This window comes from Brassica napus, chromosome C7 (genome assembly GCF_020379485.1).
Source record: "Brassica napus cultivar Da-Ae chromosome C7, Da-Ae, whole genome shotgun sequence".
Taxonomy (NCBI): Eukaryota; Viridiplantae; Streptophyta; class Magnoliopsida; order Brassicales; family Brassicaceae; genus Brassica; species Brassica napus.
This window is the reverse complement of record NC_063450.1, coordinates 49,198,923-49,217,625: the sequence shown is the minus strand read 5'-3', so window position 1 is coordinate 49,217,625 and position 18,703 is coordinate 49,198,923. Positions and strand designations below refer to the sequence as shown.

At 36.3% G+C, this 18,703-nt stretch overlaps 3 protein-coding genes, 1 non-coding gene and 1 pseudogene across 7 annotated transcripts; 2 read left to right on the top strand and 3 right to left on the bottom strand.

The window, feature by feature from the left end:
- Positions 1–687: 687 nt before the first annotated feature.
- Positions 688–3,891, top strand: LOC125590666 (annotated as a pseudogene).
- A 1,157-nt stretch (positions 3,892–5,048) lies between these two features.
- Positions 5,049–6,700, top strand: LOC106398081 (E3 ubiquitin-protein ligase AIRP1). 3 transcript variants are annotated; one of them, XM_013838684.3, is made up of 5 exons: positions 5,049–5,190; positions 5,773–5,827; positions 5,912–6,215; positions 6,286–6,395; positions 6,480–6,700. In XM_013838684.3, exons 2-5 carry the CDS (start codon positions 5,789–5,791, stop codon positions 6,501–6,503), a joined length of 477 nt encoding a protein of 158 aa, XP_013694138.1. In that variant the 5' UTR covers positions 5,049–5,190; positions 5,773–5,788; the 3' UTR covers positions 6,504–6,700. The 3 variants fall into 3 exon arrangements, with proteins under 3 accessions (XP_013694138.1, XP_013694150.1, XP_013694143.1); XM_013838696.3 differs by lacking the exon at positions 5,049–5,190 and adding an exon at positions 5,193–5,629; XM_013838689.3 differs by lacking the exon at positions 5,049–5,190 and adding an exon at positions 5,224–5,379.
- LOC106398068 lies at positions 6,630–10,568 on the bottom strand. 2 transcript variants are annotated; one of them, XM_013838672.3, is made up of 3 exons: positions 10,421–10,568; positions 9,918–10,085; positions 6,630–9,638 (listed from the first exon to the last, which is right to left on the bottom strand). In XM_013838672.3, the coding sequence occupies exon 3, from the start codon at positions 9,564–9,566 to the stop codon at positions 6,855–6,857; it is 2,712 nt and encodes a 903-aa protein (XP_013694126.1). In that variant the 5' UTR covers positions 9,567–9,638; positions 9,918–10,085; positions 10,421–10,568; the 3' UTR covers positions 6,630–6,854. The 2 variants fall into 2 exon arrangements, with proteins under 2 accessions (XP_013694126.1, XP_013694124.1); XM_013838670.3 differs by lacking the exon at positions 10,421–10,568 and having other exon boundaries at positions 6,630–9,616; positions 9,918–10,406.
- Positions 10,569–15,749: 5,181 nt separating this feature from the next.
- LOC106398116 (tetraspanin-5) lies at positions 15,750–18,370 on the bottom strand. Its single transcript, XM_013838714.3, has 3 exons — positions 17,736–18,370; positions 17,346–17,665; positions 15,750–17,264 (listed from the first exon to the last, which is right to left on the bottom strand). Exons 1-3 carry the CDS (start codon positions 18,225–18,227, stop codon positions 17,231–17,233), a joined length of 846 nt encoding a protein of 281 aa, XP_013694168.1. The 5' UTR covers positions 18,228–18,370; the 3' UTR covers positions 15,750–17,230.
- On the bottom strand, positions 16,008–16,170 carry LOC125590924. Its single transcript, XR_007326923.1, has one exon. It is a non-coding gene; the product is annotated as a U1 spliceosomal RNA (small nuclear RNA).
- Positions 18,371–18,703: the final 333 nt, after the last annotated feature.

The following is an 18,703-nucleotide window of genomic DNA, read 5'->3' as shown; positions in this document are numbered from 1 at the left end:
TAATAATTAAAGTGATTATTCCAAACTTGAGAACTTCAGTTTAGTAGTGTTGGGTTCATAAACTATTATCTAATATTCTTAAATTAATTATAGATGCTCATTTAATTTTCATTATTACTTTTACTATAGTAATATTTTAAAAAATATTATTTAGATCTTATCAATGGTGTTTTATAATTTTCACCCCATTTGTCATCACATCTATAATTTTCTTATTTAATTTAAATTAATTTGTCATCACATTCATTGTCTTCTTTTATTTTGGAAAAGTATCACATCCATTTGTCACCAAATCTCTTTTCTTGAGTTGCTTTAAATCTCTTCACTAATATAAAAATATATTTAATAGAAGATCTAATGATATCTCCCCCATTTAAATAAAGAAGCTTTTATAAATTGGATGATTTAGAAAATTCATAGCAACAGAGAAGAACACTAATACTAAAAGTGCAACTGAAACAAATTAAGACAGAAGATGGATTCATTGACAGATGATATCTGCGCACTGGTACTTGCAAAATTACCGATTAAGATCTTCACAGTTTTCAAACTTGTTTGCAAGCAGTGGAAATCAATCGTAGAGTCTCCGTTTTTCCGTAACCTTTTCATGTCTCTGCACCAAAACTCGGCCTCTTCTTCATGGTCCCTCATGTCCATCATGTCTCCACCGATCACGTAGACCCAGAGATGGTGGATTACTACTACCAATGCGACACTTGGGGACTTAAACGACCACTGGGCTCTTTCATCAAGTCTTTCTTAAACGACAAGAACCTGAACCACAAATACGTACAAGTAAGTGCCGTGGCTTACTCCGATGTTGGGTGGATCTTGATTTATGCAATGTCAAAAATCATGGAGAAGTCATCCCTCTATGTGGCTAACCCGGTTTCACATGAATGCGTAGAAATATTTATTGATCCTCTTCCTAAAGGGGTTGAAAGGAGTCAATTTTGTTTCTGGCAATCGGAATAGCCACACGAGTTGAGAACGGCATCCTTCTGGGTTACACAGGGGCTGTTTGTTTCACCATTTGTCATCTCCATCCAAATGATTCATTTGTATGATCTATTCAAATGATTCATTCAGATTTTTGTGATTGTTTGTTTGTCCATCCACATAGCTCATCTAGATGAATCATCTAAATGGATCTTATGTTTGTTTCATTATTTTCATTTCCATTCAAATGAGTTTAGTAAATAAACTACCAAAATACCTTTGTGTTGATTTAATCATATGTTTAATATTAATTTTAACTATATTACATTTAATTATTTAGTTTAATATATTTACACTAGAATTATTTCAAAATTAACGAGTTTTCTTTTTGCGGTTTGGGCGGAAAAACAAGTTTTTTCGGTTTTAGCGAGAAAACACATTTTTTATGTTTTGGTGGAAAACAAGATTTTTCGGTTCTGGCGGGAAAACGATATTTTTCGATTTTGGCGGGAAAATACAAATTTTTCGTTTTGGCGAGAAAACAAGTTTTTGCGGTTTTGGCGGGAAAACACGTTTTTGGCGAGAAAACACGTTTTTGCGGTTATAGAGGGAACCACGTTTTTGCGATTTTAGCGGGAAAACACATTTTTGCGATTTTGGCGGGAAAACGCATTTTTGCGATTTTGGCGGGAAAACACGTTTTTGCGGTTTTGTCGGAAAAACACGTTTTTGGCGGGAAAACACATTTTTTGCGTTTGTGGAGGAAAACACATTTTTGCGATTTTGGCGGGAAAACATGCTTTTGCGGTTTTGGCGGGAAAACACGTTTTTGCGGTTTTGGCGGGAAAACGCGTTTTTGTGGTTTTGGCGGAAAAACACGTTTTTGCGGTTTCGGCGAGAAAACGCGTTTTTGCGGTTTCGGCGGGAAAACGCGTTTTTGCGGTTTCGGCGGGAAAACGCGTTTTTGCGGTTTTGGCGGGAAAACGCGTTTTTGGCGGGAACACATTTTTACAGTTTTCGCGGGAAAACGAGATTTTTCGGTTTTGGCGGGAAAATACAAATTTTCGGTTTTGGCAAGAAAACACGTTTTTTGGTTTTGGCGGGAAAACACATTTTTTGGTTTTGGCGGGAAAACACGTTTTTGCAATTTTGGCGGTAAAACACGGTTTGCGACTTTGGCGGGAAAATGTGTTTTTTTGTGTTTTGACGGAAAAATGTATTTTGGGGTGTTGGCGTGAAAACATTTTTTTGTGATTTTGGCATGAAAACATGTTTTCGGTTTTTGCGGAAAAACACGATTTTGCAATTTTTACGGAAAAACATTTTTTTGCAATTTTAGCGGGAAAATGCGTTTTGGGGTTTTGGCGTGAAAAAGTAGTTTTTAGCACGGGAAAAAATGTTTTTATAGTTTTGTCAGTTTTCGTTTGTGACAAAAATGATATTATGTTTAGGTTTGTAATTTGTGAATTACATTAGGGGTATAATAGACATTATATCATTTTGAATGAACCATCTCCATTCAAATGATCCAAATTGGTTCAGCTGAATGGACTTTAAAATTAAGCCTAAATTTCCAAAAGTCATCCGGATGATCCATCTAAATGAGTTGCACTTTTAGTGCTTAAACAAACAAAACTCTTATCTTCATCCAGATGGAGAAACAAACAGGCCCACAGTTGTTGTCTTTAATCAAAAGTGGAGTGACACAAAGTTAAGTTGTCTGATATATTCATCTGAGACAGGCCTGTGGAGTCTGGATACTTCCTTTTCCAACTATTATTACTGTCAAAATTCGATTAGCTTGAACGGTAACCTTCACTGGCTCGCCCGGAACAATGACTATCAATAAGTTGTATTATCCATGGATTTCTATACTAATAGCACGGGTTCTGATCGATGTCGTGTTTCGCCTTTTCCTGATTTAGGAAGAACTACCAAATTCAAAAGATCTTGTACACCTTGTCATGGGTTTCTCATGTATATGAACATAGTCTATGCAACCAAAGTGGATGGAAGCCTAGAAGAGAAGTTGTGTGTATGGAGGCTCCAGAGCGAGGGATGGCAACTAATATCTGAAATCTCCCCAGGTTCTATCTTGACCGGTTTCGACTATTCTTCGATGACAATAAACCCCTTTGATGCAAAAACAGCCTATTTTTGGAGCACGGAACAAAAAAGCTTGCTATATATTAACTTACACAACGGTAAGTCTGTGATCTGTAATTGGTTCCAACTTACAAGCGGCGGTCGCACTATGATTCCCGCTCACGACCCGAGAGCTATTATTTCTCTCAAAAATGCATACACCGAACAAGTAGACCTTATCCCGTTCGTTCTCCCACAATGGCTGTATCGAATCCCGAACACTGTGAGAAGAGTTTAGACTTGGTATTTGCGAGTCTTCTTTTGTTTTCTTGTTTTGGCTAATTATTGTTATTTCGCAAGATGAATACATAGTAGGACGACTTTTAATTTGTTTTTTTTTTTTGTCTAAATGTTTACTTTTTTTGTAAATTTGATTGCTATTGTCCCAGACACAACGCAATTAGATTCCCTTTATCGTATTACCATACATAACACACCTGAACACAGAATTAGTGTAGTTAACTAAAAGAATCTCCAAAAGCAATTTCAAATTTTGAAGTTCTTTCAATTCACTAAAAATGAGATATTTCTAAAGGGCAAATTCGTAGGAAATCACCGTCAGCTCCATATGATCAAATTTTTTTTTTGTTTTCGTTGGTTGAAAATTTTCATGGATTTCTATGGACAAAAATCTATCAAAAATTCTACTTATACACGTAGACTAGAGCATGATTAATTGGAGTTCTTAGAGATAGAGTTCTCACCTTAATTTAAGAACTGGTTATTAACTTTAACAAAGAAAAATGTTAAGAACCTGTTCTTAAATACTTATTTTTTTTGTTAAAGTTAAGAACCGGTTCTTAAATTACGCTAAAAATCTCTCTCCTAAGACCACCTCCAATGAATGTTTTTTCCATTGGAGTTCTTAAAATATGTATTATGTATATGTATATATATGTATAAGTATTTGTGGGGTTCACGATTTTTGTGGAACTCCACAAATATTTATACCTATATAATATATATATATATATATATATATATATATATATATAATATATATTTTAAGAGCTCTAACGGGAAAACCTCCCGTTAGAGGTGCCGTAAGAACTCCCATTAATCACATTCTCAGTGTTTGAAAATTTCGTACTTTCTTTCTTTACAATATATATTCGCTGATGAATGCATATAGACAACGGACCCCTTTGTGCCGACGTTGCGTATTTTTTTTTTTTTTTTTTTTTTTTTTTTTGTGCCGACGTTGCGTATCTCAAGTACGAATCATGGTTTTCTTTTTTTTTTTTTTTGTGACACACAATAGCTTTTTGAAGCTAAGCTTCTTGATATTTGTTGATATGAGTGAAGATTCAGCGACCTGCCTAAGCTCAAATGCAAGATACATGTCTAATAATAACCACTGTGTTGTCGCGTAAGAGTGAAGTAATGCCACCAAATATATGAGTTTAATCAGGCTAAGGGACCATATAATAAGCAGTTCCCGTGATGGAGCCGAGCGTATTAAGAAGAGGTGAGGATTGTTTTTGCGCTAAATGCTAAAAGCATGTTTAATGGGGGTTTTTAGGATGAAGTTCTTAGCGGAATATAAGAATCCGTCTTTTAACTTTTAACTAAAAAAACTAAGAACCGGTTCTCAAATATCTAAGAGACAGGTTCTTATATTCCGCTAAGAACTCCATCATAAGAATCCCCGTTAAACATGCTCTAATGTATCAAAACTTTAAATTAGATATTTAGACAATTTTTTGAAAGATATTTCACTAATCTAATTATTTGGCCCACCAAGATATTATATTAATTTCTTTGTAGATAATGTTTTAAATCTTGGGATCCATATCCAATATCTTTCTGTTTTCTGATTTACTTAACCTGAATTTTTTTTGTTACTGCTTCTAAATCAATTATCTCGAACTCGCATGCTTTGTATCCGAAAGAATACGAAGTCTTTTTTACTTTAGTTGAATAAAAACCCGGAGTTTCCTTTTACGATATGGTTTGTGAATTTATGAATATAAATACAAAAAAGTTTGATTAACAATAAATTAATGTGATCTTATTCATCTCTGAATAAAGTCGCTTCTGTCGTCTCAGCCATTCTCTCCCTAATTCAACACAAAATATCAAGAGCTTTCCAGGATCCTAACAAAAGTAAGGATTTTTAATAAAAAGATAAGATCAACGTTTTTTCTCCTGTTTTTTTTTTGTCATCTAACTTGCTCTTCTTCTTCTACGTTACAAAATAAGTACCTTTATATTTGTTTTGGTATACGAACTCTGTTTGTTCGCTTCTTCTTCTTTCTCTACTGGTTTGCTCTGTTTGGTAGATTTATGAAAAAGGTGTTTTTTTTTGTTTTTGTTTTAAGCAACTTGTTTAGTTTCTGGTTCAACTGTCTCTTTTTATGATCTCTCCGTGTCTGTTCTGTTCTTCGTTTATTAGGGTTTAGATTTTTTTTTTGGAAAGTATCTCTGTTTATAGTAAACCTACTTGAAGCTGAATCAAGCTTAATTGGATCATATGATTTTGCATGACTTGTCCAACAAATTTTAGTACACAAGAGTTTATAAAGGCTTGAGAGTATTGATGTAGGTACAATTCTATTGTTTTAATCTTATAATATCTCCTTTTGTTAGTGCAAAGCTAAGTTACATTGAAGTGTTTAAATGTGGTTTCTCAGTTACCATGTTCGATCATGAGAGTTTTAAGTAACGAATGTTGGTTTATTTGGTCAGGTTTGTAACCTAAAGAATGGGCTGCTGCTGCTGCTGTTTCCCTATCCTACCTGAAGTAAAGCTTCTTTCTAAATGTTTTTCACTAAAAAAATTGTTATTTTTGTTTTGTTTTCTTGATGTTTTATTGTTCTTTATGCAGAATTTAAGAGGTATAGATGAGAATGTTCCTTTATCTCGTACCTCTCCTTCCTCTGTGGTACCTACTGGATCAGTAGATAGAAACTTGGCCTCTAATCTATACACTGCACCGCTTCAACCTCCTCTTCCTGTATCATTCTCGCCGAGAAATCCGTCGAAATCGCCAACAACTCAGAGCAATCCGAGCCAAGAAGCTAAACGCACTCTTCCAGAGAAGCAAACATGGCATGTTGGTGATCAAAGTGATATTAATCTAAAGAAAAAAGATCGAGAAACCATCGACGAATGTCCAATTTGCTTAGAAGGTACATTCAAAGTTACATACATTTTGTTAAATGTCTTCCTTCTTCATTTGATTTTTGTTTTTTTTTGTAGAATATGAAACAGAGAACCCAAGACTGCTCACGAAATGTCGCCACGATTTTCATCTGGCATGCATTCTTGAATGGATGGAAAGAAGCGAAGCTTGTCCTGTTTGTAACAAGGTTTGTCTCAGTATCAAAAACCGCCTTTTTCGAATTTTTCGAGTCACATGACTATAGAGTTTGTTTCTTTTCTTCTTTTGGCAGGAGTTGGTACTCCCTGAGTCATAATCAAGACACAAGAAACATAGAGAATGGAACAAAAAGTGTGAAGACTAGGTACATAAGATTTGATTTAGACTAGCATTAGGTGATAGTGTTGTGGAACATGCTGAACATTGTTGCTTTACATTCATAAGCTTTGAATTCTCCTTTTGATTGTTCTTTTCTTTACCAATCTTTTGATTAATTTACATCAGAGACAAGAAGACATTAGGATGCAGGCAGAAACTTATATTTTATTACTAAACCCTCTGTATAAATCTAATTCCTATGCCTAAAATAATGATTATGAAAAAAAACAAGATACTAACCTCTTAACTTTTACAACAAAAGATAGCCCTAAAGACCTATCTCTCTCTATTACGGTGAACTGTTATGAACATTAGAAGAAAGCCTCGTTAACTTGCTCAATGTCTCTCTAGCCGACACAGTCCCAGGATGATCCTCACCCGAGATAGAAGTTCTGATGAAGATTGCTTTTCTGATAAGATCATCAGCCACACCAAACTGCCCTCCACGTAGAGTCAACTTAGCTCGCGTCTCCAGCACGGTGGCTCGAGCTAATGCAAGCTCTTCCCATAGAATAGGGTTTAGCTGTGCACTTGTCTGAACAGATCTCCAGCAAAGCGACTTGTCTAGCCACTTCTCCACCGGCTTCACCAGCGTTTGGTCAGCCGCTTCTAGCGCGTTTGTGCAGACCCTGAGCAGCTCCACGGCTGCACCGCACCGCGAAAACGTCACGAAGGTTCTAATCGCTAGAGGCAAGATTACTTGCTTCACAAGAAACAGCAGCTCTGTTATCTTCAGCTGAATACTCGGAGCCTCGTTGCTGAAACCGAAGAGCAGGAAACAAACCGCCCATATCTGATCCGCGGTTTCAACGCTCCAGCCTTTGTTTATCACAGCCCTAACCATCGCGGGAGCAGTCTCGTTCACCATCACTCTATTTCTTGCGTAGAGTCTCAGTAGCTCGTGTATCTGTACAAACCCTAGCTTGACGTTACTAGCTCTAGCGATGTTGAACCTAAGCAACATAGAAGCAGCTTCAGCTCCTGATCTCTTGGAGTTCGAAGACGCAAAACCACAGCTTATAGCTCGTCTCAGTCTTCTCCACAGACATCCTCTATGTTTCTCAGGGAGTTTATAAGCAGCCAAAGCTAATAGAGAGGCTGGAACAGGCCCCGGAGCTAACCACCCGCTCGCGACAACCAGTCTAGTAGCTAAACCCCTCGGTCCATCCGCGTGGTCGAAGATCGAAAAACACACTTCAAACAGCTGCAACAGAAACACCCTTCTTCTCAAGGCACTACTACACGAGGACATCTCTCTCAACGGCATTCTGTTTATAGTATCCAAAAGCCGGGTCGGGTTTATAGGAAGCTCTGACAATATAGCTCCGACGATACCTAGTCCCAGCGTTAACCTCCCTAGCTTCTCTTCAATCACTCTCAACGCATCCATCTCCTGAACCGGATACTCCTTAACGTTCCCCTGCATCAATGCCATCGCTTCAGCGGCAGAGAGGTAAGGGAGTCTCAACGGCTCCATGTACATAACTCTGGAGAGACGCGTAGATATCAAAACATGCGTCTCTCCTCCGAACCTAGGGAGAAGATCCATCACAAGCTTCGAGTCCCACCAGTCCTTCTCGCTCTCCAAGTTATCGATAACAAGCAAGAAGGGTATGTCCCTCATCAGCTCTCTCCTGATCCTCGAAACCGCGGCATCCTCTCGCTCTTCGAAGCTCTTGAACCGCGCTCTATCGGAGCAATTCTCCACCCCGACGTCGACGTCCAGGTACCGATAAAGATTCAGATAGTTCTGCCTGATGTAACGGCTCTCGCCGCCTATCCAGAGAACCATCTTGTACCTCTGGTGATGCCTGTATGCAAACTCGAGAAGCAGCTCGGTTTTGCCGATCCCTGCTTCTCCAGAGACGCACGCCACGCCTTTCCCGCAGGTGATTTTCATCGATCTCTTCTTCTTCTTCTTCTTCCTCGTCTTCTTAACTAACTCAATCTCTTTCTCCCACTCCTTCCACGCAACTTTCTCTTTCCCTTTGTTCTTCCTTTTCTTCGTTGGTAACTCGAAGTAATCCTCTCCATCTCCAAACAAAACAAACTCCAGCTCTGACAGCTCCTTCTTCCTCCCAACGAAGCTTTCGTTCCGCGGATACGGAAACTCCTCTTTCTCCGCTTTATCTCGCCATTTCGCCACCCCCTCGACCACGCTTCTCCTCCCAACCAACCTCGTAGCCAACAACTCAACCGTTCTGAACACACAGTCTCTCCAGTTACCTTCCCGAGCTTCGAGCTTCCAGTCGTCCATGCGCGATAGCCCGTTAACCGCCTCTTTCCACTCTTTCTCAATCCCTCCATAGCACTCCCACAGCTCGCCTCCGTGCTTCTCCCACAAGTCTCCTCTCTTCTCGACTATGTCTCTCACGAGACAGTCCTCTCGAGAGAGATCGAAGAAAACGGGAACTAGATTCTTCTTGTTGGCGAAAAACCGAAGCTCCTCGATCGTGTAAGGGCTCTTGAAGGACTTTGTCGTTAAGATGATGACACCGAAGGAAGCGCCGTCCATGGCTTTCTCGATTATCCTCTGTTTCCGAGAGCTTCTGCATTTTGATCTGTCCGACATGAAGCAGCTCATCCCTTGAAGCTCCAACTCGGCTCTGAGCCAGTCCACGAAACGGAGGAGAGAAGGGTTCTGACCGTGCACCCCCAAGAACACGTCGCAACATCTCACCCTGTTGTAAGAAACTGACGCAGAAGATGTCTGAGTATACCTAGAAGGTGTGTAAGCGTTATGATCAGGTTCAAGATTCTGAGATTGAGGAGGCTGCAACTCGAGCTCAGGGTCTTGAAAGCCAGAGCTGGAGGTAAGAGGATCGAAGCTGTCACAATGAGCATCAGACCGAGTTGATTCGGATAGTTCTTGGTGGATTTTGGGAGATCTTGAAGGAGATTGGTTAGCTGAGAAGAAAGCAGTTGAGGAAGATGAAGACATGTTCCTAGAAGACATTGTCGGATACTGTCCGAGCCTGGAACTGTCGCCTCGAGAATCCATAGCCACAATATTTCCTTGATTGACAATCTATCAAATCCCATTAATGCAGCCTATAAATCCATCAAAGCTAATCTGATAAGGAATATTAAAAAAAAAAAAAAAAAGTCAAAATCATGAGAAGATGCAAGATTTAGACAGAACATGAAGCCTACAAGGAAAGTTTATTACAGCCTCAGAGTATACATACACCCATAAAGCTTTATTTTTTGAATTTACAGGATGGTTTTCACATTAACACTTGCCAAATAATTGATATTGAGAACATTGCAGATCTAACCAGAAGGGGAAATAAAATAATCATTTTTATTTGTGCTTATTCGTACAGAGTGATTTAGATCTGAAAAAACTTACATAGCTCGGCGTCTTGAATAGTAAACCATCAACAAGACCATCTTGAGCTCTTTCTATTCCAGAATGAATGATGAACACTACTAGAAGACTGAAACTTTTTCAAATTGTGGGGGATGAGTAATGTGAGAAGCCACTGGAATCTATATAGGGTTTGGTTAAAAAGTCCACCTGAAGAAGAAGAAAACAGTTTGGATTAAAACGACTACGTGTGTGGATTCAGTTGAAGAGAGTGTATCAGTCAATGAGAAAGCTTTGAAGAGAGAATGAACACTAGAAGCTTTTATAGAGTAATAGTAGTCCAATGCATTGCCATTTACAGATAGACTTTGATAAGGACTCTCATTTCTTTGTTGGGTTTTTATTAGGAAAAAAATTACAGAGGAGACAAAAGCTGGGATCTTTTTTTTTTTTTATAATTGAATTATTCAAAGAAAGATTGAATTTTGATCAAAACCCAGATGAGAAGATGAAATGTTTCATAATACCAAGAAGAGGAGGCTTACCGTTTTGTGTTTGAAGCAAGTGAAGTAGATAAGATAATGAGTAAGTTATTTTTTTGAATAATAAGTAGTAAACTTTAAAGGGTCCTTATCCAATATACAGAAACATGGGCACTGTCAAATCACTCAAAAGAATCACACATAGAGTCTCTCTCTCTCTCTCTCTCTCTCTCTCTCTCTCTCTTTCAGAGATTTGCTTATATATTTTCTTGAAATATTATTTGTTCATAGGAGGAAGAGAAGAGACAGAGATTGGGAGAAGTGAAATTTCGAACTTAAAAAGAATTTTAAATAAAAAGAACTGAGACCTAAACGGAAGAGAGCTCAAACTAGGTATGGCTTATGGGCTCCACATCACAAGTCATTTTCTTATTGAACAGTCTTTTTTGATTCTGATGAACAATGATTCTGGTAAGAAAATTTCATAAATCTAGTCTTCTTGTTTTAGAGGAAACACAGTGGTTCACCGTTCATCATAGTCACGTCCCTCCACTTACCAGGATATGGACGTCACTAACCTTTTGTGTCTGCTATATTGTTGATAATGTATACTATATGTTTCCATCATAAAGAGTATTTCATTAACCATAAATAGGATATACATAGTTGTTTTGTGTTTAAATGTAAAGAGTATACATTTTTTTTTTGAAACACATAAAAAATGACAAATGATATACAAGTTTTAAAATGCTGATGGATAGTTGACACAACAAAAGGAATCGTTTTGTGACGTGCAAGTGGTAGACCAAAAGCCATGAAGTAGATGAAATCGTTGTGTTTTGTTTTACTTAGACTAATTCATATATAAAATAAATGTCAAATCAAATATTGTTTTGTAAATATATAGTGCTAACTAAAGGCTGTTGTAACAAAAAAAGAAATTTATAGATTCCGTTTCATTTGGATTAGTTCATGTTAGTTATCCTAAAACTAACGTTCAAGCCAGTTCGGAGTTGACACGCAAAGGTGATTTAAGAACTGATTTTGGGTCTATTGTTAATAATGAAGTTTTACTATTCATATCCCTTGCAACTAATAAGTTTCGACGTTTTAATAAATGAAATTCGGTTCGTAATTAGTATTAGACGTGTTCACGACAAATGTTTTTATGGGAGAGAGGAGGGTGAGGGGGGGTTTGAATGATTGAAGACGTAGGACCATCCCATGAACGTAGTTTAATTCTCTGCTTTTCCAAGCAATAATTACATTTCTAAAATAAAGTCCAATAAATTATGTTTTGGATTAATGTATTTATTTATTAAAGGGCTGTCTTATTTCTAAAATAAAGTCCAATAAGTTATGTTTATGATTAATGTATCCCTTATATATTAAAAGAGGAACATTGCAGTTAATGTGTTCACACCAATATTGGCACGTGTCGTTTAGAGAGACACTCTCACATATTTGTTTCCTTATTTTCCATCTTTTGGAGCATCTTGGCGTTTTTTTTGTGTGATCTTTTTAACGAGCTTTTGATTATAAACTAGCCTGAGAATTGAAACACTTCCTAAACAGTTTGTAATCTTCTTCACACCTTCGAGGTTTTAACATATCTCATCAGACATTAGGTGATGACAATTTTTATAGACAAAAAGGATTATAAATTGCAAACTGAGATGAAAAGAGCTATGTTTTAAGAAAAAATAGAGAAATCCAACACATCCGTAAGTCTATTGAACATAGAAGTCTCCCCTTCCTTCTTCGCATGACCTACACGACGATCCATCTAGGTTATTCTCGGCGAGGTTCTTGAGATGGGGACTTTAGTCGTGGACAAGCGTCACGCAAACTGAGATGAAAAGAACTGTGTTTCTCGACTGAACCTGTGAGAAATCCAACGCATCCATTAGTCAATTGTTGAAGTCTTGAAGAGGAGAAGAGAACCTGTAAGTTTCTCTTCATTAGATCGGCTTTGCTAGGCGACTTCTTTTGCATCTTTGTGCGTAGCTGTTGATTATTACTGTCAAAAAGAGAACTCTTCTCCCATTGTTTCGTCAAGCTTAGAATTATCGTTATTACAAACTACTGCAGCTCACAAACTCTTCTCCCCTTTCTTTCGTCAAGCTCACGAACACAAATGATAACATTTTTACATTACCAATGATAATAATTTTACGTTTGCATGGCTGGCCAGCACACTCTTACCTACCATATGTTCTTTTAAGCATACTGTTTATTCTTTATTATCACGTATAAATTAATGGAGGTGGTGCATACGAAGGCAAAAAGGATCGAAGTCTTATGAGATCATGGAGATTTTGCAACAGAGTTGATAATTGGTACATGATCTATAGGATAAACACACAACTTTCAAACTAAACTAGAAGAGTCTCCTTTTTTTTCTTGTGTTGTGCAGTTTGTTGTAGATGAATGGCTAAGAGAGACACGATGAATGGCTAAGAGAGACACGTAAAAACCAAAAAAAAGTTATATTCAGACGCGATTATTAGTTCCAAGTTGAAACTTCTGATTGTGAGTTTACCATATTGAACCGGTCGGGTCCGAGTTGGAACGTCTATTGAAATCAACGAAGATAAACCACGCTTCAGTTCGGTTATTTCAAGTTTAGTATATGACGGTTGCATATTTTGCTAATATGCGTGATTGAGTTAATTATGAATAGGGGATTTGAATATATTTCAAAAACTTAGTTTATGGCAATAGATTTAAATCGTATTATCAGTTTTATCTTTATGCGTCTTGATAAAATTGAGCTTTTTATTTATAAGACTTCTTCTACAATATTCTTCATCGTTAACCTCCATCACTTGTGCATTCTCCAAACCAAAATAAATAAGACTTTCGAATGGTTCTTATATTTCAACGGAGTAAAATACAATAAAATTCAACATACAATCAAACCGATGTCCACATTTAACAGACTTTATGTGTTTTTATCTTAAAAATACCAAAAATAATAATTTGATCCCGTGCAAAGCGCGGGTTATCACCTAGTTTATTTATTAAAGGGCTGTCTTATTGATGTATGCATTTGTGAAAAGCCTTAAAATTGGGAACAGTGCTTAAATTTTGATTAACAAAGAAAACGAATAATCTGGTTTTGGCTCAATCTGCAAAAGGTTTTGAATACTAAACGTATGATAATGAACTAATGTCTACCATAATTCGAATCTTAAAAGGCTAATATGCTTACAAAATTGAGATACTTTATGAAATCAATAATGGGCAATAGTCGTGTGTTTTTTGGTAGTAACAAAACAACTTAAAGGATGTGCTATTTTTAATGGTTCACCGAATGATGTTCTATGCATCTCTTGTTGCTTCTCAAGTCGCTCCAAACACACAGTTTTGTATGTACATGCTCACTCCCCCCACCCCCACGTACCCTCACGTGATGTTAAACAAACTGTCCTGATTCCTTCCACAACTTCAATTTCACACGACTCATCTACGGCTCCAAATCAACGCGTCTCCAACACTCGCATCACAATCCTTATGAATCCGTAATTAGGTTAAAGAATTTTGAAAACAAAATGCTTTAGCTTCATCCAAAAGAGGAAAGAAAACTGGTTTAAACCAAAAAGGATAACGTCAAATGAGTCATATCAATTATGGAGCTTAATTGAACTTTAAGTACACATTCATCTCTTGTTGAAATGTTGAAAAGGACGCATCTGCGAGAAGAGCAATTATTCTATAGTAAAATGAATACTGCACACACGGCAGAACCATACAACGAATGCGTCCGAATTGTACATGTACCTTATGATAAATACAACATCAACAACATGCATGATTGACTTTTTGGTAATAGTGAACTAAAATAATACAGAAAAGATATATGAAACTTTACTATTACCAAATAAATAAATTACATTTGTAGTACCACGGATTAGTTTGAAATAGAGTAAAACAAATGTGTGAACTAAGATCCTTTCTTCTATGTGGTTTGGTGGCTGCTCTGCACAGAGAGTTCTGAAACATTACTATAGTATATTCATTATTAGCCCAACCACAACGATCCATCTATGGTTTTTATCCATGTTATTTTGAATATATTTATCTTTTTCTAAATCTAGTAAGTATACAAATATATAAAAGAGAAAAGAGATAAATAAAGTTAAGTTACGATATTTTCTATAATATATATATTCTCACTAACTTAGACACAAATCACACCCAAAATGTAAAGAGGTTTGAACTTACTTCATGTTTTCATTACAAAACATATTGATTGGACTTATCAGAATTTAATTGGTTGATGTTGCTGACAATATAGCAATGAATTGTATTCATTTCATTGTCATTGAATCTAGTCACAAATATGATACCTTAAATTGGAGCCTGTGAATATGATGGAAACATTTTCTTACTGCAAACAGTTTGTACAGCTGATAATTATTATGAACAGTTTTACTATGTCCCATTTTCTATGGTTTAAGATTTACTTATAGCAGTCACAATTTTTTTTTTTTTTTTTTTTGAAACACTAGCAGTCACAAATACTATATAACATTTCAACATCGTTCCAACATATAAATTAAAATCATAATTCCTAAATCAAATTGTTCTCGTCTATGCATGTGTAGTAGTGTAATTTAGATAATGCACATCAGCTGGTTCAAATAATTTCAACATCGTTTGGTCCAAATAATAAAGTATCATCTCAATGCAGACTACAGAGACTATCCAATTAGCTCTCTTCTATAAATAAAAACACTCCATGTCGACAAAACTGCACGTTATGCACCGAAGTCCAAATACAAAAGTTTAACTAAAAACTTTAAAGTTATTTTTTTTAAAGAAAAATTAATAGAGTGTAATTTAAACTGAACCATCCTCATTGATGTTCATTTCTGATGTTACTTTATTAATGGAATGTCAGTATTGTCTACTCGTGGCTTCTTTTATTCGAATTTAAAACTTTCGCATAGTTGTTAACAAAACATTTTCTCCTTTTCTTGAGTCTCTCTGCTCTCTAAACCAAGGAAGCTTTTTAAAAGCCACGAACCAAATAGGTCAGAACCAGAACTAAACCACATTTTGCGGAGTTGGAATGATTCATATTTGTTGTAACATTTTATATTCTCTGGCAAAGCCTGAAATAGAAATCACAGTCATTCAAACGTGAAAACCATCAAGGTAAAGTGATAATGGTTTAGCCAAAGAATATAACATGTTACAACAAGTGATTTTCATGTTTCCAATGCTTAATTAGCTCGTGGGTAATGATTAGATGAAGGAGATGAGGGAATGAACTCATTTTTGATACTCTTTTACTTATGTGTCACAGAACTTTTTGGCATTCTTTGGGTCGCCGATACTAAACAGAGAGCTCATCAAGCTTTAAGAGTTACAAATCGTATTGAAATTAGCAAAAAAAAAAATCTTACAATTAAGTCATTTTGGTATTACAAACTAACCATGCAAACCAAGTAGCTGTCAAGCATTTCATAATCAGAGAAACGAAATTTGTTTTCTTTAGATCTGAGATAAGAACTTATTCTAGCATCAGCCTCTTTGCTTGACAAAAATAAACACCAGTCTCTCGGTATGGTAGAAACTGAGGATTTTAAGCTCCAGACAATCTTTTAGACCTCTTGATCAAAATTTGAACTTTTAAAATTGGAAGAGGCCGCGCGAACGCAGACCTCCACTGCCACAAATTATGACGCAAGCTCTTCCACTTGGGAAGACTTTAAGCTAAACACCCTTCCTTAATGTGCAATGGGAGTCACTAGCTTAGGCCACTCTTCTTCTTGATCAAGAGTCGACCCCGTCCGGGTAAGTATCTTTCAAAGTTCGACCATCTTCTTATTGTATACTACGCCATGGACGAGTGTCATACAGTGAAGCTTCCGATGTTGGGAGAAATGTTTGCAGACGTTATCTACAAGGCAGGGTTTCGTGGTTTTATTAATAACCCTAAATTTATACCTAGATGGGCCTCAACTTAAGGCCCTCCTCATGACTTGCCCAAAGATAACCCATTTTACCATGATACTCATGATCAATGTCTTAGCCATGGTATGCTGAATTAAACATGTTGCAGTACTATGCGATTTTTAACTATGTTTCGTTGCTACCATCTCTTTGTTAATCTGATTCTTTTCAACATCATCATAAATGAAAATTAGGCTCTCTTGTACAATCTATACTATTAAAGCAAGATTCTATTGTCCTTTTTACCTTAACCTGCCTCTTTCTTTACTAACATTGCATGTTTCATTAAGGGCAATCAAGTAATATTAATAACACATCTATATTGGGTCATTTTTTTTGGATCCAGCCCACATCAGATCTCTCTTGGGTCATTTGGGCCGATTAAGAAATCAGATCCAATTCTCACATTTTTTTTCCTTCGGGCCATTGAGTCCAAGTTCAAATAATTTTTTTTTCAACTATTCTTAATTATTATTTTTTTCTTTTCTTAATATAATTTAAGCATTCATAAAAAAAATTGAATTTTTTCATTGAAAAGTATAAGTCTGTTTTAAAAGTATATAATTTTTTTTTAAAATATTAACCACATAATAAAATTAATTTATCAAAGTTATACCAACTTAATTCATTAAAGAAATAAAGTTTAATTTTTTAAACATAAATAGTCATTTAAAATGAAATACGATAAATAAAGATAAAAAGTTTAAGTCTTTTATAAAATAAAACACAAATATATGAAAATATGACATTTACTAAATATTTGTCAATTGAAAAAAATAATAATAATAAATCCGCGCTTTGAAAGCGCAGATCAAAATCCAGTATGTATTTATAATTAAGAGGCTAAGACTTAAGTTGAGTCACTAACTCGAAAATACATTACTCGAAAATACATTACATAATTTTTCACTAATACCGATCTCCACCGCGCCACCACCTCGCCCTACACATTCCACGAAACAAAAAATCATTGGTTGCATTAGTAAACAAAACATTGATGTAAAGAATATATTTTAAATCTCACCAAGACTGATCCCATCCGGGTCGAGACTTGGACATGCCGTAACGTCCGTAAGGAAAACCGTAATGTTGAGGGCGTTTGGCGTTTTTAAACGCGCAGCAACCAACGCAGCAAATAGCGATGAGGAAGAGAACGATGACGACGTTAACAATAAATAGTTTATGCCAATCGCGCCGCACCGTCTCTAAAACGCCAGCTCTACACGAGTCACAGTCGTAGCAGAGCACCGTCGCAGCGTTGTTCCACCGGTAACAATCCGATTCTTGCTGTATCGGCGTCTCCGTGTTGTACACGCACGATGTCGGTGGTTTGCAGCAGCCAGACTATATATAAAACAGTGATTAATATCCGAAATAAGTAATATGTTAATTACAACATAAATAAAAGGAGTACCTGAAGAGGAGTCAAGTCCTTTTGGAGATAATCAATAGGAGTCCAAAAAGAGAGCTTAGAACAAGTGAGTGAGCCCAAGAGACAAGTCTTTATAGTCAACCAATAATTAGCATCCATAACCCTTGTCTTAAGCCATGGATGATACTCTTCAAGTTTAAACTCTTTATAAACTCTACCAGTCACACCCACACCACCACCATGGTTAGTTACAATAAACCCAAAAAGAGTCAAACCCATGAGCGCAACTATGATGAAGACCATGAAGAAGAGGTACACCCACAAGACCCAAGCCACGTCACAGCATGCTCCTATCAGACCAGCTAGTGACAAGACCATGATGGCTAGTCCTAAAACCAGAAGTGGCTTCTGAAGGAAATGCTCGCATGTTGTCTTGCTCCTACCCATCCACAGAGCTGATCCTATTATAACTATGGAGGAGATTAGTGTTAGGATGTTCAAGAATCCTATCACTGTATTGCTCATTTTGTTCATTTCCCCTCCCTCTTTTACTGTTGTTTAAAAATTTGGAGTTATTCTTTTGTGTGTGTGTGTGAGTTTGTACTCAATTTTTCTTGCTGGCTTGTCTCTCTCTATATATATCTTAATAACATATGCTTCAGCCACTTTATATTAGACATTTTTAATATATAACTAATAAAAAGTTGCTGTTGGTATATACACATTCACACGTACATTATGATCAAATTTCAAATAAAAAACTTAGAGAGAAAACAAAAGAAAAAAGTTGATAAACTTATTCTCTTAACTTTTTATCTAACTTCTTGGTGTATGCTACTTTTTATGTGATAATGTATGTGTCTTCACTTGCTTTATTTTCACCACTTTGGAATTTTGATGAGTGGCTTTACCTTTTCTCAATATTTTTTTTTTGTTATTTCGTAGATTAGGATCTTTGAAGCTTTATCTCATAACAATTCAAAATGTTGGTTGGGAGACTTTTTCTTCAA